At 59.3% G+C, this 22,397-nt stretch overlaps 1 protein-coding gene across 1 annotated transcript in view; it reads right to left on the bottom strand.

Annotated features, from left to right (window-relative positions):
- Positions 1-2,593: 2,593 nt before the first annotated feature.
- The window catches only part of TEX264 (testis expressed 264), a 40,377-nt gene continuing 20,573 nt past the window's right edge, over positions 2,594-22,397 (bottom strand). The window contains exons 3-4 of the mRNA XM_009881094.1: positions 10,425-10,596; positions 2,594-2,907 (exon numbers count right to left, since the gene is read on the bottom strand). Of these exons, the coding sequence (XP_009879396.1) occupies positions 2,594-2,907; positions 10,425-10,596 (486 nt within the window). The remainder of the gene's footprint in view (positions 2,908-10,424; positions 10,597-22,397) is intronic.

Here is a 22,397-nt window from a genome sequence, read left to right on the forward strand (position 1 = left end):
GGGGGTTGCCAAAGCCATTATAGTGATATGCAGGACAATAAACAAGATTAATTTCTTACAGGCCGCTAGCAGGGCTGGGAGCACTGCACACCCTTCCGCCCTGCGACAGCCCCATCCTCCCCGCTCAGTCCCAGCCCAGCGAGAGGGGTCCCAGCTCCAGCTCCAGCTCCACAGCTACAACCTGGTGCCCCTGGGGCTGTTCCCCCCCTGCCCAGCCCCCCACTCCCCCAAGCCTTTGGGGGCACCCAGGGGACCAGCATCACCTCACTGACTCCCGCACTCCACACAGCCCCCAGCACTCACCATTGGCCCGAGCACCACGCTGGGGGAAGGCTTCAGACGATGCTCCCTGAGCTGTCTCCTCCGCAGGCAGAGGCAGCGGCTGGATTTAGCGTTCCAGGTCTCCACCGCTTGCCCAAACCCATTCTGGAGCCATTCGGCTGCCCAGGATCCCGCTGCGCTGCATCCCCATCAGTCCCGTGCTGGCAGCCTGGCTGTCCCAGGGAGCTCCGTGACTCAGGGACAAGAACAGGACGGGGAATGACACAGGACCTGCAGGGGTGGGCAGGGGCCAGGGGTACCTCTGGGGCACCACCCCAAAGTAACCGCCTCACCACTCTGTGCCCCAGTTTCCCCACTGCCCGTTGCTGTGCTTGCAGGCTGCGGGTTAGGGCACTGCAGCAAGAGTCAGACCCACTCTGTCTGCCCCCCCCCTTCCCCTCCATCAGTCCCGATGAGGGGGAGATAACCCAGCACCGCTGTGGCATGGTCCCTGCTGGGGATCCACGGCACCAGGACCCCAGTGCCTGCCAACCCGTCTCCTTCCAAGACTGTTAGCACAGACAGAGCAGGGCACTGGGGAGAGAAGGGCACCACTGGGGAGGGGAGGGAAGAACCAGGGAGGGCTAGAGATGTGCCGTTCTGTGCCGAAGGATACTGGCACTGCCAAGGTCCCGCTTCCCCCCCAGCAAACGGGACCTGGTGTGAGCCTCACACGCGTCCCGGCAGTGGCCGCATCCTCCTGGCTGCTGCTTCGGCACTGCTGATGGCAGAGGGATGATGGCAAAGCCCCCCCAAGTCCCCATCTGCGGTGGAGTTAGGGGACAAGTGGTGTCAGGATCTGCCGCCTGGCTCCATCCCCCCCGCAGCCTCAGCCAGGCATAAATATTTCAGGGGGCTTGGCAGTTTTGTAATAACCGGCAACAAAGATAAACACCGGGAAGAGCAATATTTTTCCATGTGGGCTGGAGGAGTTTAATATTTTATCACTCAGAGCACAAAATATTTATGAACAATCTCATGTCAATCACTGGCTCAGGACTAATCGTGACCTTTCCGAGCCAGGGAGGACACGTCCCCACCACGGTGGGACAGCCAGGCCTCCTCTGCCCCTTGTCCACCCACCCCAAGCCCTGGTTTTGGGTTGCCACATCCAACTGCTGAGGAACAAGCCCTGGGCTGCCGGCGGCACCGTGGCAGGGCAGGGGCTGAGCTCTGCCAGCCGGATGAGGTGCTCTGGCCCTCGGCATTGCCCCGGAGCACTGTGGTGGTCATGTCCAGGCTGCTCCCTTGTCCACATCTTGGGGACAGGGAAGTGGGATCAGCACGGACATCCCTCCCTGCCTGCACCCCACGGCAGCAAGACCAGGCAGAGGGGATGCCAGGGAGGCACCGCGCAGGCAGGCTGGTCCCCCCGCCACAGGCAGGGCACAGCGGTGCCAGGCCCACCAGCAGCTCAGAGACCTGGTTTGACTTTCAGCAGGTTCCCAAGAGGAGCAGGGATGCCATCTCCCTCCAACCCAGCCCAGTCCAGCTCAGCATGGTGGCTGGGACCCTTTCCCGCTCGCCCCGCAGCCTGCAGATGGTCCCAGATGGTCCCCGAGGCCCCGCTGGGTTTCCTGGGCCGAGCAGTGGGGACGCAGATCCCTCGGCAGCTCCCCGGTTCGGGGGGGGACACGGGGGGCAGCCCACCATCAGCCTCCAGCCGCAACCCCCTCCCCACCACGGGGCAGGACGGCGCAATCGGCCAAGAGGCAGTCAGCAACGCCACCGACCACCAGTGAGGAAAAGCATCCACTTTATTACAGACCCCAAAAGCGCCCGTGGCAGTGCCAGGAGGACCAGGTTTACACGGGATGTTTCCATTTTTCAGCAAGGGGAAGAGAAGAGGGGAACAAACCCAACCGACCCTACTCACGGCTCTTTGGTGCTAGAAAAGACGTGGCGGTACGGCGGAGAGAAGCTGTGGGGGAGAGGGGCACCGGCAGAGACGAGGGGACACACCTCTGCCATCCACCACCACCCCCCCGAGACGCCTGTGAGGAATTTGCAACGCATCTAGAGACACACAAACGGCATTTCGCTGCCCCCCCCCCCGCCTCCACCTACCCCACGCCGCCGAGTGCTGCAGGAGACCCCCCCAGCCTCCTGGAGTCCCCGAAATAGTCAAACGCCCTTTCTGCAAAGAGGGAGAGCAGGTCCTGGGGGGAATCAGTGACCGAAATCTCTTGGCTGGAGAGGAAGGAGGCGGGAAAGGCGACCGGTTCCCAGTATCTCAGACCCTGGTGGGAGGCGAGGCAGCCAGGTCTCCGCTTCACTCTTCTCCTCTCTCGGCAGCGATGGGTTCCTTGGTCCACTTGTCTGTGACCTCCTGGTTGCCCGCGTAGCCCACATCGGGCAGCAGGCCTGGGGCTCCCTCCCCGTCCGTGGTGACCTCCAGGTCCAGCTCCTCGAAGGAGGAGCCGCTGGCTCCCGACTCGCTGTAGCTGTGCTCGCTGCGGTTGTCCGCCTCCTCCCGGCCACGGCTGGGTGGGAAGGGCAGCAGGATGGAAGTGGCCACCGAGGTGTCTCTGCTGTCGGTCGTGGCCTCCATGCTGATGGAGCTCGTCTCACTCATGGTGTCGGCCCCTGGGATGGAGAGAGAAAGGGAGGGAGTGAATGCTGCGGGAAGGAGGTGATGGGGATGGTGTGCTACAGCCTTTGATGCAACCAGAAACTTCAGAGACGAGGCCACAGTGGAGACGAGCTCCTACCTCTTGTCACCTTGTCTCTGAGAAGCGACCAGGCCAAGACAAGTAGGAGCTGGACTCAGGCACCTCCCTGAAATCAGGGAACCCCCCAGCCAGCACAAGCAACCCCTGGCTTCCCAGCCGTGCCCTGACCTCCTGGCCATGCCCTGGCCCCAGTGCTGCCCTCCACACACACACCGAGGACTTGGGAAGTCCTTCCTTAGGGAGAATGACCGGCTTGGGGAGCTGAGGGACAACCCTGCCCTGGCATGGCACCAGGAACGAGGCAAGGAGCTGGATGCTGTGCTGCGAGGGTGACGGGGCATTGCTTGAGCACCCAAGGGGATGGCAGGTCCTCGGATGTGCTACCATCAGAGGTGGGCAAACGTCCAACCTCATGCCAGGGCATCCCAACGCTGCCTTCAGCATTCCCTGCAACCCCCTCCCGCTCCCTGTGTGGTTCCCCCGTAACCGTCAGCTCCGGCAGCAGCGCGAAGGCAGGCAGGGCAGCGGCAGACAGGACTCGGGGTGCCAGAGGACGGGGGGTGCCAGAGGACGGGGGGAGCCTTCCCAGCTCGCTCGGCACTTCTCCACCTCACCTGCCTGCCAGCCCACACCCCCTCTCGCAGCCGAGCCCCCCGGGAGCTGCCCCTGCCCGCCCGGGTGGACCCCTCAGCCCACCGCCCCCTCCCTGGATCCCTGCCTCGTTAGCTCGGTCGACAACACAATTAAGGAGTCGACAACGAGATGAGCGTGTCAGATTGAGACCAGCAGCTCGGTGCTGTTGCCGGAGCAACCAGCCAGGAGACAAAACCCTCCTGTAAAACATTAATCATTGTTAATTATGACATCACAGATCCACATGGTCAACCGTGACATCACAGATCCACATCGCTGATTACGACAGCGGCAGCAAACACCGGGTGGGCTCCTCCATCACGGCCCTCCCCACTCCACCTTCTTCCTGTCTGCTTCGCACCAGTGGGAAGCGTGTGCTGGGCTTGGCCACTTCCCAGCACCTCCGCTCCCCCGGGGGCTCCGTCCCTGCTGGGCCTGATGCCCCTGCTGAGGATCATGTCCCGCACCAGGATGCAAACCAGGAGGAGTCCCGCTCGGCAGCAGCACTGGCGGAGGACCACAGCTTGCCACCAGCAGGGCTGGGAAGTGGCAAAGAGGATGGTGATGACCGTGGAGGGGCTCGCAGGTGGAAGCGGAGAGCCCTCTCCTCCATGGTGGCTCCTGCCAGCACGGCTCCATCCCCAGCCACCGGCACGGAGCTGCCCCAGGCTCCTGTGGGCATCTCCAGCCTCCCCTGGGCTCCTGCAGCTGGGGTGCCCGGGGCTGAGCTGCTCACCCTCCTCCAGCTGCATGGCAGCCACCAATCTCCTGGAGGAGACCCACCAGAGAGGGAACTTTCCTTCCAAACACCCTTAAAAAATCCCTTTTTCTTGCTGTTTTTCTTCCCAGCCTGGGCAGCTGCCAGCAGAACTGCTTGTAAATGGCAGTCCTCTGCCTTCTGAGCGGCATCATCCCACGGTCCTGCCGGCTGAGCGAGGGCTGCTCAGAGAGGACCAAGCCGCGGTAGCAGGACGAGGAGCGGCCAGGAAAGACCCGCAGATGCAGCGTACCCACTGCTTCATCCCCCCTGGATGGCGTATGGACTTCATCCTGCCTGGTGGGTACCTGGAGAGCCTCCACCCTCTCGCCTTGGCCATGGCATGCAACCCCTTCGGCAGTCGGCCCAAGCCAAGCCCTCGGCTGCCCACCCAAGCAGCGCCTGGTGACCCCCCCATGAAAAGGAGAAAAGAGCCGTCGCCCGCTGACACGCACCGCCTTTGCTGCAGCATCAGGGAGCACCTCGACATGGAAACTACATTTACTCTAAGTTGAAAAGGATGTTCTGCAGGCTGCCAGCGAGGCGCTCCACGAAGGGGATGGCAGCGACTGAGCGGGCGGCAGAAAGCCGGGAGGTGCCGTCCCACCTGGCAGGACCGCAGCAGGGCAGTGGGTCAGTGTGGAGCCTCCAGGAAGATGGAGAGCTGCAGGGGATGGAGGGGAACATGCAGACCCTGAGCCTTGAAGCCAATTAAGGGTTTGCAAGGCCTCTAGCGGGGATCTAAAAAAAAATAATAATCCGATTTGGCCAAATTGGTGGCCTGAGGTGACACGGACACGTTCCCACCATGGCTTCATGACAGTTCACGTCATTTGTGTTCATCTCACGTCCCTCTGAAACCCGGGACAAGAGTGACCCCGACCCCCCAAGCCATGCCCTGCCTGCACAGCACCCTTCCCGCATCACCCCGGGGGCCGTTTCAGCTGGGAAGCCATCACGTAACCCCGTGCCACAAAGCAAAGGAGCTCTTGAGGAGAAGAGTAGCAGCTCAGGAAGAGGAAGATGGGGATGAAGCCTACCCACACGCTGCTCTGAGCTGCCACCGCGGGAAAGCACCGCTGTCCTCACCCCTGGCAGCTGCCTCCCTCTCCCTCGCTCCAAGGGCGACAATAAATCGAGTCCTGTTTCCTTTCAGCCCGGCACTTTTTCACCGCTCTGTCACTTCTGATCATGTTTGAGCAGCCTCAGCTGGCAAATTTGCCCATTTCAGCAGCCTCGTTCTCCTCTGCGCAGGACAAGGCTGGCTCTGGCACGGTCACCCAGCCTGGCCAGGGACCCATGGTCATAGCGGACAGGGCTGAGAGACGGAGCCGCTACTGCTGGGGACGGCGTGGGGTCAGGCAGGAACCCCCTGCTGTCCCAGCACAGCCCGGAGAGACCAGGCAGGGAGTGTGGCAGCGCTCCAAGAGGGCAACCAAAGCCTCGTTGGAAGGTGCCCTGTGGGCGAGCAGGGGCTCAGCTCCCATCTCATGGGCATGGAGGTTTCCGGGAGCCCTCACACCCACTTCTCCATCCTGTCCCGGGCACCGTGCTTGGTACCCCAGCAACCCGCTGACCACCCCCTGCATCCCACTTCCCAAGGCCAGTCCCTGCGCCCGGAGCCGTCCCAGCACCTGGATCCAGCATGGCTTTTCCCCCTGGCGTGCAGTGAGGTGCCACCTGTGCCACGGAACCCCCTGTCTCCGCTCTGCTCCCCCAAGGACAGCACAGCCATCCCACTGCACCTTCACTCAGCGGGAACGTGGAAGCCGGAAAGTTCTAATTTGGGAAAAAGAGGCACAGCCCACGGTGAAGCCCCACCGGCATGTTGAGGAGCCCCTCAAAGGCAAGGGCCACCTAAGAAGAAGGGAAGCCAAGCAGCCAGCACCAAGATACCAGCCAGGGACGGCTGCGATGGGAACCACTCGCCCCACACTGCTAATGAGCCTGGCGGGGAGCCGACCCCCCCCCGGCAGCTCAGCCCTGTGCCACCCTAGGTACCAGTATCCCCAAATCCCCCCCGGGAAGGAGGACCATCTCCCCTCCCACATCGCCCCAGCGGGACACCGATGCCCGAGCGTCAAGTCCCCTCTTGGTGCAACCGGGCCCTCTCCTTCCCCCTGTTCGATCAAATATTCATCGCCTCTGCCACTAAATAATGGATCAACGCGCTGCCAGGAGGGGCACAGCTCCTCCGCGCTCGCCGAAGCTCACACACGGCCGTCAGCAGAGGGGCTGGGACAGGCAGACCAGCAGGAAGGCACGGCAGGAGCTGCCTGCTGAGACCCTTCTCGGGAGGTAGAGGCAGGCAGAACAGACAGGGCTCTTTGGAGGACGGCAGCAAGCGGGGAGGAGGCAGAGCACATCAGGGAAGGTGCCCCCCCCCGTGGCACTGAGGCTCAGCGGGTGATGCCATCGGTTGCACCCGGACGCGGCTGTACAGACTCAGCTCCGGGAAAATGAGCACCTGAGACCCTGGGCAGAGCCACGTGCTTAGAAACCATCTGCGTTCATGCCAGCGAGCCCGTGTCGCGCGAGGCTGCTTTTGTTTGCTTTCACCTTCCACACGCCGCAGCGGGGTCACGCTGGAGAGCGCGCTGCTGAGAGCGAGCCGGGAGCAAGGGCCCGCTGAGCGCTGCGCTGATGCCAAAGCCCCAGAAAATAATTAAGTACAAAACAACTAATCATGATTGACACCGGCCCCCCGGAGACCCGTCAGCCGCCTTCCAAAAATGCTTCCCGTCTTTCCGATGACCCTGATGACGGCGAAGAAGGGATGGAATTGGTGTGGAGGCAGCTGCAGCCCCCGGCCCCTTCCTTGCGTGCCGAGTGTGTGTGTCCTCAGCGGAGCTGGCAGCCCCCTGCCCTTCTCACAGAGCGGCGGCGGAAAGCAGAGACCCCAGATCACATCCTGCAGCCTTTACGGCCATTGGCTTCACCTGGAGCTGCAGGCACCCGGCACCTCGCAAGGAGAGCTCGGGAGCAAGGAGGACAGCGGATGACAGCCTAAATGGAGATATGTGCTCCGAGGTCAGGAGGCTCAGAAAAACAAATCCAAGCTGTTCTTGCAAATCCAAGTCACTTGGTTCCACCTGGCACCGGCCACGCCGACACATGAGGGAAAACGGCAGCGCTTTGTGCTGGGAACTCCTGAAGTCTTTAATTGAAGGAAAGCGTAATACAGCTGCTGGCGGGGAGTTTTGTGAGCCGTGACTGAAAGGTGCTGCGTCCACACCGAGCATTACTTAATACAATGCTCGCTCTGAAATCGCATGCTCATCGCTGTTATTTCGGTATTTTGGGAGGGGGGAGGGGAAGAACAAGCTTCGTCTGTCGCCACATCAGGAGCGAGAGCCCAAAGCTGCTGCCCGTAGAGCATCCTCAGCTGCCTCAGGAGAGGAAAAGGGGCTCAACACCTGCCCAGTCCTCCCGCTTGCCCTGCGAGGCAGCAGGGTGTCAGAGCCCCACATCTGGATTTGAGCAGCTCAGGCATGGCCAGAGGAGCTGAGTGCCACCAGCAGTGACCACCACCCTCTCCCACCCTCCCAGGAGCACCCCAGCACTGCCTGAGCTTTCAAGCGGTCCTGCCCCAACGGAAAACTGGCAGAACTGAGTTGGATCAAGAAATAACCAAAATCCACACAATTGGGATTGAGGAGGGGGCCTGCACTGAAGAAGACGTCGCTGCACCCACCCTCCAGCCAGCAGAGGAAAGCTCAAAAGCTGTCAGACACCCTGGGATCTGCAGGGTCATGAAGATCTTATGGCCAACAAGGCTGTTGAAGGCATGTCCCTTGAGAGGTTCCCCAAGGAATAAGGGAGCAAAAAAGGATGGGAAAAGACATAGTGGCTTTCTCTTCCTCCAACTCAGAGGTGGCTGCATAGATCCCAGCACAGAAAATACTTGGGAAGGGAGGACTAGTCTCAATCCATAAGGCATCGTCTTCAAGGTGTTGTCTTCAAGGTGACGTCTTCAAAGCATCTCCAGTGAGTGGCTGGGCAGCGGAGATCTGCTGGCTGCCCCCTCCAGCAGGATGTCCTCTCACAGTAGGGCTCAGAAAACCCATGCGGCACTTCGGCAGCGAGATGAGGAGCCTGAGGAGGCCAGCTACCGCCTCCCACCTCGCCTCCCAACTTTGACCTTGCGGCTGAACCAGGGGCAGCCCGATGGCCGCTCAATTGCTGCAGCTGGGGCAGCACCACCAGCCTCAAACCAAGTCCCCAGCACCAACAGGCCAGCAGTGGTGGGAGAAGGATGCTCGCTGGGCACCACCTCTCTTTGCACAAGCCGTGGACCTCCCCCCAGAGGACAGCAGTTGTGCTGGCCCAGGGCACCGTGACACTACGGAGATGCAGGAGATCATGGGGTCCTCCGAGATCCTCAGGCAGCAGCAGCGCAAGCAGCCTGAAGGCTTGCCAGGTCGCCCCTCTCTGACCCTTGCTGCAGCAAGGATGTGCTGCCCCGCCAGACCTGGTTCTGTTTCCATGCCCAGCAGCAACAGCGATCACAGCGCCGACATCCAAGCTCAACTCTTCAGTTCCAGAGGCAAGGCCAACCCCTCACAGCTATTATTATTTTAAGCTGGTTTTGTGCAGACTCAGCAGATGACACCACATCAGATTGCACCTTCAAAAGCTCATCTATGTGACTGGAAGGGGAGGGGTGGCGGAGGAGCTGCCAAGAGCTGCTGCCAGAGAGCCTGGCCCATAGTAGGGGTGTCCCACAAGAGAAAGCCCAACATCATTTGCCATCTAAAATTGAAAAAACCTTCCCAGCCTTTCTTCCAGCAGGGCAGGGGACCCTCCACCGCGGGAGCGCCGGCAGTGGCACCGCAGGGAAAGCACCGAGACAGCCGGGGCGCAGGGCAGCGGCTGCACCGAGCATCCCCCAGCTGTGCTGCGGGACCGTGCACCTCCTGAGCAGTGCAGAAAGGAGCACACACAGCTGCTGAAGCCACCGACCTGAAGGAGCTTTTGCTCACGTGGGTCTTGCCGTCCCTCTCCAAAACCAAGGGGCAACCATGGGAAGGTGCTGGAGTGAGCGGGCCACCTTTGGCCAACCCGGGCCAGTGCCCAAAGCAGCCGCCCCGACACAAGGCAGCCAAAAAGGTGAAAAGCTGAGTGAGCACCGCAAAAACACGGGACCTCAAAGCGCTGGAAAACCGCTCCATTTAGACTCTTCATCACCGCGCTAAATGGACAGAGCTCCCAGAAAGCAATTCCCAGGCTTGCTTTTACGCCGCACGCGATTAAGAATTAAAGCAACCCAAACCTGAAGATGTGTTAAAACAAATGACCAAACTCCCCGGGAGGCGAGGAGAGCCGTCATGGTTTTTTCATGCCCATTACACAAGCGCAGGCGACCCGCAGGGCAGGAGGAGGCAGCTGCCCCTGCCAGCGGCCAGCTCGGCAATGCCCTCCAGCACCTGGGAACGTTGGGCTAGCCGGCTCCCGCATCTCGCAGACATGTGAGCACGTGGGCCGGCGACGGCAACTAGCATTTCGGGTTACTATAGCACTGCTGTTCTGCGCCTACAGCCATTGTGGTCCCTTCCTGTATGAATACATCCAGGCTCCAACAGATCTCGCTGAGCAGATGCTATCGGGTAACTCCACCACCAGCTACAGCAACCTGGTATTTAAGCTCTTCGCAATCCCAATATGTAACAGATGAAGATGAGATCAAGGAAGATGTATATGACAAGGAGAAAAACAAGCCCAGCTGCAACCAAAAGCTGCGAGATCCAGCTCTGCTCTGACAACAGTGGGCCGGCAGCTCGGTGGCAGCTTGGCCCTCGCCCCGATGCCGCAGGGGTGCCTGGGTGCTCCCCGAGGCACGGTGTGACACCTCGGGGACAAGATCCCATCTCAGCCTGGGGTAAAGGGAAGAGGAGTGCTGAAACCCAGTGGCTGGGCGCCAGGTGGGCACAGGTTGGCCCCTCTCTGCCTGCTCAGGTGGCAGCACTGGGGACACCAGGACCCCTGACCTTGGAAGGGCTGATGCCAATCGAAGACGGAGCCCATGCATAAGCCATGGATACCTGTGATGTCTGTCTGGGCATCCTCAGCCTCAGCTGCGGCAGCCCTGCTCTTCCTCTCCAGTTCTTTCATTTCAGGCACGTAGAAGTCCCCCTGGCGTGCGAGGGGACACACGAAGTAGATGCGGTCCTCCTTGTAGATCTCAATCCGGGGGTGGGCACACAGCTTCCTCTCCTGAAAGACAGCAGACGACCGCAGATCAGGGATGCGCCCTTGCCCCCCACCACGTGGACCTGCCGGTCTGGCAGCATGACATACTGACCCGCTTCACCCACAGACATGGAGGCCCAGTGAGGAGCGGTAGGTCCCATCCCAAAACCGCAGTGCTGCTTTCCCCATCCCAACAGCCCCCCAAGTGCCAGATCCGGCAGGTTTGGCCCCGGGGGGTGAGCAGCCGGCCGGGCTCAAGGGGGAGATGCTGAAGCCCCCGGGAGGCTCAGCTCCCCCAGCTCAGCCTTGGGTTTGGTGTGTTCATTTTGGGCTGGAGCGAGGGTTTTTGGGGAGCCCGGCAGCTGCTTCACACGGACCTGCCAAGTCTCTGGTTCCTCCTGGCAGCACGGCCCCACGAGCAGGCGTAGCACTTCTCCGCTAATTAATATAATCCAGAGCTGCTCAAGCAGCTCCTTTCAGAACGGCAAGGGCAGGGGGAGTGGGAGATGAATCCCTGGCATTTCAGACAACTCCCCCTCCTCCTCTTCCTCGCTCCACCTCCCTCCGGCAGCACACTTCAAGACCTCAGCCCCCCAAAGCCCACCAGGGACCTGTGATGGGGGGCATATTCCCCCCCAGGCCATGCCCTGACCCACGCCGAGCTGGGGCTGCGGGGACTCTCGGGGCGCTGGGGCCGGGCCGAGGAGCAGCTGGACCCCTCTTGCCACCCCCTCCTCGCCCGCCCGCCCGCCAGCTGCTTGCTGGCAGAGGGGGCGGCTGATTAAAAGCCGGGTGAGAAGGGAGAGCGTCTCTTCAGCGGGTTTTCTTTTTCTTTCTTTCTCCTTTTCAAATCAGTGACAGCTTTTATTTAAACCCTGCAACCACCCCAATTACCCTCCTCCTTCTCCTTGCCCTGACTATCCCCCTCTTCCTCCCTGCCTCAACTATCCTCATCCTCCTCCTCGCCACGTTCCCCCTGGCGTGGCTTGCCCAGACATCCTCTAGCAGCATCCCTACCCGTCTGGGGCTCTCCGAAGCCAGGGCTGGCCTCTCTTCAAGGACGAGCTCTATGGACACATCAATCAGGACCTTACAGAGGCCCGTTCGTTCCTGACCCCCTTCACCCCTGGGGATGGACCAAATAGATTTTGAATCATTTATGTCCCAGCCAAACTCCGGCACCAGGCAGAATCCACAACAGACAGGAGCCAATGCCAACCCTCCCCCCAGCGCTGGCAGCAAGGCCACCCGGAGAGCCCCCTCCATGCTGGCAGGATGCTGCGTAAGCAGGACAGGGAGAAAACCCCAGGTGAGCCATTTTTGGGTCTATTTTCCCGGGAAAGCACGCAGGAGCGGGCTCTGCAGGGCCCCCGTTTACCCAGCAGCACCACAGCAGCAGAAACACAAAACCCAACAGAAGCTTCACCCGTTCCATCCCGACACCTTCGAGCCTGAATTTCGGCAGGGTCCCTCCTTCCATGTGGAGGAGCCACATTTGCAAGCCCCGTGCCACAGGGACGCGCAGGGACGCAGGCGGGCTTCCAAGGCGCACGGAGCCCGGAGTTCCCACTCGCAGGCAGGTGAAACACTAACGCACGCAGATCAAAACTGTATTAAATAAAAACAAGCCGGGCTGTTTTTAGCAACAGAGCAGAGGCGGCTCATATCACTCCTGCTTTTTCAGCAACAACGCAGACAAGAACCCTCCCCACCGCTCTGCCCCTTGCTCTACCAACCACCAGCCCATCAGCCAATCTTCAGCTTCGTTCGTTATTTTAGGTTACTGCAACACATACCAGAGACGGGTATCTCCAAGATTCGCAGGTTTTTTGGATGCATCCAGCTGGCCCTCCAACACTTAATGCAGACTGGGACAACTCAAAGGATCTTAGAGCAAAGAGACCTTCAATAGACTCATATGAAGTCTCTAACCAGTCTAAAACCTCAGGGCTCCAGTCTGGCCTCCAAGACATCCCAAGCTGACTTCCCAAAGCCCACCTTGGGATTCCTAAAGAGTGGATCTGGGCCGTACCCTCTCCCTACAATTCACCTAGGCTGCTACAACTCCCCTTCCAACTACATAGCCATAGTAGTGACTCCCCCAAAGCACAAACAACGCCCCCTCCACGCACACAAAATGTGGGAATTATGGCTCTTTAAGGAGTAAAAATGCACACCTGTATGAAGAGCAGGGTCCTGCACTGGATCTTGAGCCAAATGCTGCTTCACACTCAAGGATTAGCCTGTTAGAGAGATGAGGATGCTCCACCCTGCCAGGGTGGGAAGCAGCTTTGTCTCCCTGAAGCCAGAAGAGCCCAGGTGCCCCGCAGCCAAAGCCCACCGCCGTGGACCAGGTCAGTGGGACGATGCCGAAGTGGCCGGGCATTCACTGTCAATACCAACGCCTGCCTTGTTACAGACAGCTATAAGGATGCTTAATACTTGCCTTCTTCCCAATTCATTCAGGGTTTTCCCCAAAAGGAAATGGAGGGAAAGCAGAGCCTGGTGGTCCTAATTTATGCCCGTATAAACCAGGCTGGGAGCCAAGCTAGCGAGCTGGCCTCTGCTTCTGCGCTTCTTCCCAGAGCAACCCAGCTCCTGGCAGGGCTGCTGCAGAGCTGAGCACGGGCAGCCAGGCTCAGGAGAGGACAACGTCCCCAGGAAGGAGCAGGGAGGTGGCAGCTGGGAACGCTGTCCCGTCCAGGCTCGGACCAAAGGGATGAGGCTGCATAAAAACTTGAAAGGGCAGAGGCAATGAGGTGGGGAGCCAGGACAAGAGAAATGGATAAGGGCATCATCCAAAAAAATGGATAAAGGCATCATCCAAAGGGGATGCAAGGGAGATTGCCCTTGTGATCACCCCAAAGGAGGTCGGGAGGCAGGCAGTGGCCAGGCAAGCACAGGCAGAGGTGCAGCAAAGTGCAACCAAGAGGCGGGTGTCAGCATAGGACAGAGCGGTCTTAGGATTACGGCAGTGGAGAAGGCGGCTGCAAGGGAAAGAAACAACCTGGAGAGACCGGAGAGCAGAGTCCAAAGGCGAAGGCGTAAGCGGAAAGCGAATTAGCGAAGGCTCAACGATGTGGCAAAACAACAGAGACACTCAACAGGCGATAATACACTCTGCAGCTGAGGAGAAAGCCCCTCGCTAACCGTGCGGCTAAGCCAACAGATGGAGCAGCAAGGTGGACGTGGAGTTCGCAAGGCAGAGCCCTCCAGCCAAATCAAATGCAGTCTCACACGGGCAGAAGAGCTCAGCGAGAGGCGAGCAGTGGGATGCCGATGGTGTCAGGGCCAGGCTTCTGGCTAGGACAGCAGGACCAGTAAGTAGGACAGGCAAGGGGACTCGTCCCTTCGCAAGGTCGTGCTGTGCCACCTCCCTTCTCAGCCTCTGCCAGGAGCTCGCCCTTCCTATGGACAGCAAAGACGGAGGCGGCAGCGCAGCATGCGAGGCTTATTTCTATGCAGGACCCTCCACCAGGCACCCGAAACATGGGATTTATCGCACGTAATCCATACAGTCCAGCTACACGTACACAGCAAAGACAACGCATCCAGAGCCCACCAGGTCAGTCCCGACGTGCACAGCAGCTCCGGCATACTCCGGCCATGCCAGACCCACTGTTTCCCTTGCAGCCAATTCCTTCTTGGCCCATCCAAGGGCCGTGGTCGGGTGCTGCTCACCATCCTCTTGGGAACAAGGGTTTACGTAGGGGAAGACTCTTGCACTCCTCTTTCCCAAGTGAAATAACATCCCACCCTATCTTTACCCCTGGGTTGTTTCTGAATCACCCACCACCCCTGACTCCCTGCTCCCTGTAGGACTTTCTCCAGGTTGGCCTCATCCCTCTAGGAATGGAGCATCCGCTGGCCTCGTGCATCAGAAACTATGACAAGGATTATGCACCGAACCAGCATTTCGGGAGAGCTTCTCCAGCAGCAGGAGGTGGCACCTCCCTGGCAGCACAGATTTTCCTTTCCCAACTCGTTCATTAAGGAATAGACCCCATCATCTGCCCAGAGAACAGCTTGGGCACAGCCTCCCAGCCAGAGGATGCCCCCGCTTTCCCGGGCTTGCAGGAGAGCAGCCCCAGGGCTACGAGACACATGAGGAGGTGGCTGAGACATGACCTGCAATCATTAAAATCCCAGCAGAATTGTGCCAAACTGGAAGGAGGTGGCAGGGTGCTCACGCCACACTGTGCCCCTCAGCGCCTGCCGGGAAGCAGAAGGTGAGCTGGGGCACTGCGGGGACCGGCTTTGTCACTCCGTCAGGCTCAACTGCTCAGGAATTCAAATGCCACCGACTGGATCTGTTTCATCTCCCACTGCTGGAAGAATTCAGCTTGTTAGGAGAGCAGCAAACGAGCCTTGCAGATGCTCTCAGGATCCTCACCGTGCCCGGGCATGCTGGCGCTCAGGCTCCAGCTGAACCCCCTGTCTGACCCAAAACACTTGTAGGGTCACAGGGAAGGCGGTGGGGAAGCAGCCGCTGTCCTCGCCCGGCTTCTGGCCACAAGCCCTCTGGCCCCACAGCCCCCCTGACTTGCCACCGAGACCTCCCGGCACGGCTCACGGGGTGATGGTTAAGCCACGCCAGCCCACTGCGTCGCCATTTCAGGGCCCACGGCTGTGGCAGCAGCAGGGGAGAGGCTTTTCATGCCACCACCGAGCTTTCTGCTGGAGTGGGGCTGCGGGCTGAGCTCTCCACGCTGCCCAGCAGCTTCTGGCTCCACTGCAGAGATGTCCACCTCGCACCCCAGCCACCACTGTGCCACACATATACAGCCATTGCCTGCGCCTGTCACTACTCCTGCCAGAGGACCTCCGGCCTGCAAAATGTGAAAAAATGCCAGTAAAACCCACACGGGACTGGAAAAGCCACTGGGAGCAGAGACCTGACACCTGGCAGACGTTCCTCCTCTTCTGCCTTAGGGGCACCAGGCAGCCCCCTGTGGATTGTTTACCAGGGGCATCAGCTTGGCACAACACGCCCGGTGCCACCACTCGCCTCTGCTCTTATGGCAATGGGATGTGCCACCAACAGTGAAGCAGAAGGACACCGGGCACATGGGGCCAGCTCCATCCGCATCTCGCTGCAGTCCCGGAGCCACGCCAGCCACACGAGGGGGGTTTCCGTAGGCAGCGGGAGAGCGGGGTCAGCCCACTGACGAGTTAGACCCAGGTCCGTCCTGCTACTGAAGTGGACTGGCGGCCTCAAGTATGCTTCACTAAATACCAGCGATGCAGAGTGGGTGTCTGGCTCCTGCCCTGGGGGCAGTGGGGGGGATGCTAAGGGACACCCCTCCAGCCCCACTGCTGCACCAGGGCTCCTCTCCCTCCATTTATTACACCGCTGCGCCTGAAGGAGGAACAGACGGTGGGTACGAACACATGGGGGGCTTATGCCCATTGCTGGGGGTTGCGAGCATCCCCCCGGCCAGCCAGCCAGAGCATCGCCCTCACTGCCATGAGCTTTCCCTTGCCCGTGCCACCACCGGCACTTGAGCCACTCAGGTTAGTGCCAGCAAGTCATCTGGCACTACCCCCTACCCCCAGGGGACCTGCCAGCCCCATCCCCACATGCCAGCACCTCCTGCCTGCTCAGACAACACGACTCCCCCACGTCTTGCTTCCAACCGGAGGCATCCATCCTCTCCTCCTCCCAGTGACAGGGTCAGATGATTCGGTCCCAGCAATTTTAAAGAAACAACAAAACCACGTGGAGCTGAAGGGCCCTAAAATCAGTTGCTAAAATTAGAGCTGAAACTGAGCCACCAGCTAGGACCGGAGGGAGCGCGCTGTGTGCCACATCCTCCTCGCTTCCTCACACGCTCCACGCTCGGTGTGTCATCCCCGCTTATCTTAGACCACGGGCGCTAGGTAGTGCAGAGATGCTTTGCAATTCAGTTTGCACAGCACACAGCACCCGTCGGCACTCTCCCAGTTCAGACAGGGAACAGACTCCTTGCTAGGCCATCTCGCTGTCCCAGTCCCAGACTGGGGATGTCCCCGTTTCCATTTCTCCTTGTCCACACAGTAGCTCAAGGTTAAACATCGCTTTGGTCCCAAGTCCAAGCTGGTGACAGCAACAACAACAAAGGCACCCCTTCCTCCCCAGGTTTCAAACTTGGTTTCAATGTGCACTTGCAGCCCAGGAAGCCAAGTGTCTCCTGGGCTGCATGACAAGCAGAGTGGCCAGCAGGCCGAGAGAGGGGCTGCTCCCCCTCTGCTCCACACCGTGAGACCCCCCCAGGGCACAGTGCCTCCAGTTTTGGGGTCCCCGGCACAAGACAGTCATGGATCTGTCAGAGTGGGTCCAGAGGAGCCCACAGAAACAGTCCAAGGGCTGGAACACCTCTGCTATGGAGAAAGGCTGAGACTGTTGGGGTTGTTCAGCTTGGAGAAGAGAAGGCTCCAGGGAGACTTTTCAATATATAAAGGGGGCTTGTAAGAAAGATGGGGAGAGACTTTTTTTTTTTTTGTAGTAACAGTGCAAGGGCAATGGTTTTAAACTGAAAGAGGGCAGATTAGACTGGACAGAAGGAAGAAATGTCTTGTTATGAGAGTGGTGCAACACTGGACCATGTTGCCCAGAGAAGCTGTGTATGCCCCATCCCTGGAGTTGTTCAAGGTCAGGTTGGACGGGGCTTTGAGCAACCTCATCTAGTGCAAGATGGCCCTGCCCATGGCAGGGGAGTTGGACTGGGTGGTCCTCCCTGCCAAGACACAGCCTGACCACGGGAGACAGGGACAAAGCCCAGGCGCTTGGGGCTGCCTGCTGAGGGGCAGGAGTCAGGCAGGGGCTGGGGAGGAACCATCGGCCCAAGAGATGGTTTGGGCAGAAGGGAGGACAAGTTGCTAGAGGGATAGGCAGGCAGACACGCTTTAACACCAGTAATACCACAAGCATCAAGGAAACCCCCAACATCTCGGCTAGCAGCTGAAGCAGGGTGCACATGGAGCCGGCGGGCCCTGCCTCCCGGCACGGCCGGCACTCAGAGCCAGCTCCAGCACCCGGCACAGCCGTGAACACCAGGCTGCCGAGGGCTGCGAAACAGCTGCTGCTTTCCAGCCTGGAGAAACTCACATTTCAGAGGTGGTGAGACTGCTCCCACGCACGTGCACTTTACTTTCAAATCCTCCGGGCTGCGAGGTGTTTCAGAAACAGAAGGTGATATTATTGCAATCAAGAAAAGGCCATTTCCGTCAGCCAGCAGGAAAAAACGAGCGGCACCACCAGCACTACAGCAGCAGAAAAATGTCTCGCCAAAGGACAGCAAATCCTCAAGGTAGCAAAATATAGTGCCTGGCAATTAGCGCCTCCAGCGCCCATCAGCATCCCTCCCTGCCCTCTGCACTAGCATCCTTCCCCCTCTTCCCGCAAGCAGGTCCCCATCCTGCCTACAACCAGGACACTGACCTGCCGACACAGCAGCGCCGTGGCTTCGGGACAGGCAGGTGAAAATCAGCCCCCGAGATCTGCTCCGCCGCGGTGAGAGGGAATGCATTTGGACCGCAGCAGCCGCGAAACGCCAGGCTCGATATCTGGGAGAGTTTTTCATTTTCACCTTGGCGAAGGCAGCCCGCCATGCAATTTACACCTTGCCCGCCTGCCTGCCTGCGCTTCCCGGGGCCGAACCACCCAGCTGCTCCCACCCCAGAGGAGCCGGGGGAGCTGCAAAGTGGCATCTGTCAGGCACAGACAAACCGAGAGGCGAAGGAATGAGCCCGGGTGGGTTGGTGGGTACGGGAGGTGCTAGCACCCCGAGAGGGCTGATGGGGACCAGGCACAGGCTCCTGGGTCGCTGCTGGAAGCTTCGGTGAGAGTCGTGAACACTTTTCTCCTCTCCAGGATGGAGATGGAGATTCCTTCCCCCAGCAAAGGGAGTAAGCTTCAGCCCCACCTCGCTGCAGGCACAGACGTGCTCCGGACCTCCTCCCCTTCCAGCACCCACCTAAGCTGCAAGAGAAATCCTGCAGCACATCCAGGAGCATCCCCCATCTTCAGAGATAAGCTGGGCAGCGAGTCCCAGCAAGATAAAACCTTTCAGAAAGTAGCCACGGGCAGCCAGAGCCCCTAGCGCAGGGCAAGGACGAGCCCTGGACAAGGCTGCCAGCCCAGACATGCTCGGGTACATTAGTCCATGTGCTTCCAGGGACGTATTTTACTGCCCCCAACTATGGGAACGTCACCCGCAGAATAAGGAGCAGATGGCGCAAACACACACAATTCATGGGGCTTGGGTCCCCCCTGGTGTCACGGTTATTTGGTAGTAATTAGTCCTGGAGCAGACAGTTTCAGAAGTGAAGACAATTTTTGCATGAAAAAAAAAAAAAAATTTTCCTAAAAACTCAGTGCTTTACATGTCCCCAAGTTCTGCCTTGCTCCTGTACCCACCATGGGTAAGCAAAGCCAGCTGGGGAGACAGTTCTCACCAGCTTCCCAAAGCTCCACTACATGTTCGCACTCCTCCTCCTACCCGACCCCAACTGCATCCCTTCCTCTCCTCCTCCTTTCCCGTCACTGCCACACACAACCTCTCTAATGGGGACTTTGATTTTAAGCACTCAGAAAGCTCAAACACTGGATTTTCATTATAAGACAAGAAATTCACGTAAATTCACATATTCCCTCCTCCCCTGAGGAACCATCCTGGGTTCCTGTCTCTAAGAACTCCATCGCTACGGGAGCGTGCGGGTCAACAGCCACACACAAAAGGAGACGGATGAGACTGCAGGATGGGAGGACCACAGCTGGAGAGGGTTGCCTCTGCTTCAGAGTACAGGTCTCCGGGGACCAACGCTCTCCTTCCAGCCCTCAAAGGATGCTTTTTCAGCATTAATCGCAAGGCTGAAGAGGTTGATGCAATGATCTCTGCCATCACGGATGACTGGAGCAATGCTAAATCGCTTTGCCTGCTCTGTTGCCTCGGCAAGGCTGCCAGGAGCAGCAGCTGTGGCAATTTCTCTGTCTCTTGTCAAGGCAGGGCCTTTCCGGAAAGGAACCATTGCCCAAGACATTCTCCTGCCTGTTCCGCCCTGGATATGCAGCCCACCGCACTGCAGCCTCCCACCCTACGCGGGGCATCACGCAGGTAAAAAGAGCCTCTTTGAAAGATGGGTCTTGGTCAGGCTGCTCGCAGGGAGAGCAAGCCCTAACCCAGAGTACAACCCCTCCCTGAGACAGCCAACAACAGGTTGTTTCTTGTGGTGGGAGATCTTCTTCCACAGCTAACTCACAGCTGAGAGCCTGGAGGGTTCCTCATCCAGGGTGGACATTCCCAACCCACCTTGATGGCTTTATCTCCTGGGCCACCGCTCACTTGAGTACTTGCCCTTCTGCAACAGGGACGTCCACTGGAGACTTGTCCTTCCCAACCTTCTCACACACATCCTCACTCGTAACAGGTCCTGTGATGAAACCCTTGTGTGGCAAAACCAAAGCAACAGAGATGGAGGAAGAGCAGGAGTGCCTGGAGCCCACAGCACGTGGGAGCTCTCGGTCTTCCAAGCCAAGGTCCGGGCTGCCCCCTCCAAATCTCAGACCTTTCCTCTTGTTCTTCGGCTCCACAAGCCATCCTCCCGGGATCGCAGGCACCTCCAGCTGCTGTTCCACAGCGTGTTTGTCACCAGGACAAACTCAGGACGTGTGTCACATTAATGCCCCTGGGAAGAACATGGTGCAGTGGAATAAATACCCCCCATCCCTTCCAACCTCCTTGAACAACCTTGTCTTTCTGCAACGCCCCCAGCTCCCAGGCTTCATGGAATATATTTCACGATGAGCTAAGCTCAGCCTCACACCATCCCTTCGCAGCTGAGAAAGCTGAAAAGGGAAGCTGAAGAACCTAACCTTGCTGAACTTGTACGGATAAAGCCACCGGCAGCCCAGAGCAAAGCCGGGAGGCAACCGCCTGATTCCCAGACGAAATAGTCCTTCCCTCCCCACCGACAGGGACCTTATGTCAGGCTTATCGGCCTCATTTAGAAGGCAAGGGAGGCCACCAAAGAGGAAGATCGAGCAGGTTTCAGCCTGGTTTGCTGAGGAGGAATGGGTAAGATGATCACGACACCCATCAGCATGTCGCCAGTACAGCACGTTGGCAAATCTAACAGCAAAAAGCAAGTTTCCAGGACAGAAGGATCTTCCAAGCTATCAGCTAAGTGCAGCCAACAGCGGAGAAAGACTGTCTGACCTCCTGCTCAGGGAGGCCCAGGCTTGCCTCGGGTGACAGGGATCCCTCCCAGGCTCTCTGCTGCAGGACACCTGCCCACAGGCCACCACTCACCTTCAGTTCACTGCTCCTCCTGCTCCTGCTTCTCCTTCTCTTGCCCTGGGGACAGATGTCCCCACGTTTTAAAAGCGAGCCAGAGCCCAGGACAAGCGACTTTCTGCATTTTAATAAACGAACAAGAGACGTTTCCCCGCAGGCTTCCAGGAAAGTCGCCTTCAAACCCCCACGTCCAAGAGCTTGCACCTCTACCCGCAAAAAGCTGGCAATCCTGCCAGGCAAAGGGCAAAGAGCCAGCGACCCTGGCGAGTCCCGGTGCAATGACAACTCCTGCCGGTGAGCTCGGCTAACGAAGCCCCCAGAGCCTCCAGCCACCGCACGCCGCCGGCGGTAACGATTCGCCCGAGGAAATCCCCAGCGCAAACAAACAGCGCTGGAGGGCAGAAAGCAAAAGGCAAAAAGACAGGCAGGCTGCCTGCGACGCGGGAGGAGGCGGAAACACAGGCAGAGGTGAGGAGGGGGTAAGGGAGGCAAACGAGGGGCACCAGGCCAATTCATCAGGGACCTCAGGACAGCTCCAGCCATCCTTGAGCCAGGACACGCCATTTCGGCGGCTGCACATGCTGACCGACCTCTTCAGCCGCCCGGCCCAGAGTGGGCATGGGGAGGCGAGGTGGGGCTGGGCGCTTGCCTTTCCTCGGCAGCCCTCACCTCCTCCTCCTCCTCCTCAGCACACCAGGGACCCCAGCGCAGGGTCCCAGGGGGCTCATTACCTTGGTCTAGAGAGAGGAGTACCTGCCAAGCACGCCGCCGTGGTGTGCCGGGGAGGCAATGGCTGGCGGTGCCGGTGGGGACACAAGCTGAGCGCCTCCGAAGCCAGGCTCTTCTGCCGGCAACAGAGGCAGCAGGGGAGGGGAGCAGCTGCTTTCAGTGACCTTTGCAGTCTGGTGACTGCTCCTCCGCCGGCACAGGATTGTGAGTTTGACTGTGCAGATCAATCAGGAGATGAAATCGAAGTGAGTTAGGATGAGGACGGAGCCCAGCCTGACTGCGCTTCCACAAGCCTGCAGCGTTCCAGGTGCCATACACTCACAGAAGTGCTGCATGAACCGGGAGAGCTCCAGATACACACCGTGCCACTCAGCTTTCCAGGTCTTTCCCTGCTGGGAAGCCACCTCCACCACTGCTCTGCTCTCCCGGGTACCCCAAACCACACACAGCCCTGCGTAACGTCACCAACATCAGCCAAGACCCAGCCAGCAGAGCTGCCCCAGATCCTCATCAGTGCCTCCTGAGACCCGGAGGACACCCCTCCTCTTCCCAGCACCGTGGTGTCCTCCCTCAAGCTCTGGGTACCTGGAGAACGAGGAGGACCTTGGGGAAGCATCTCTGCACCTCTGTCCCCATCCGCCCTTCCCCAAGGAGCTCGTCATGGGCAGGGAGCAGACTTTGCCCTGCGTCACTGCCGCCCCGTCCCAGGAATGGTGCTGGGTCTAGGCTAGCAAGAGAGGAGGGGGTTGGATGCTGGGCCTGTGCCCCACGGCACAGCATAAAGCCAGAGATGAGCTGATGCTACAGGTCCCATAGTAGCTC

This window comes from Charadrius vociferus, unplaced genomic scaffold (assembly GCF_000708025.1).
Source record: "Charadrius vociferus isolate BGI_N301 unplaced genomic scaffold, ASM70802v2 scaffold223, whole genome shotgun sequence".
Taxonomy (NCBI): Eukaryota; Metazoa; Chordata; class Aves; order Charadriiformes; family Charadriidae; genus Charadrius; species Charadrius vociferus.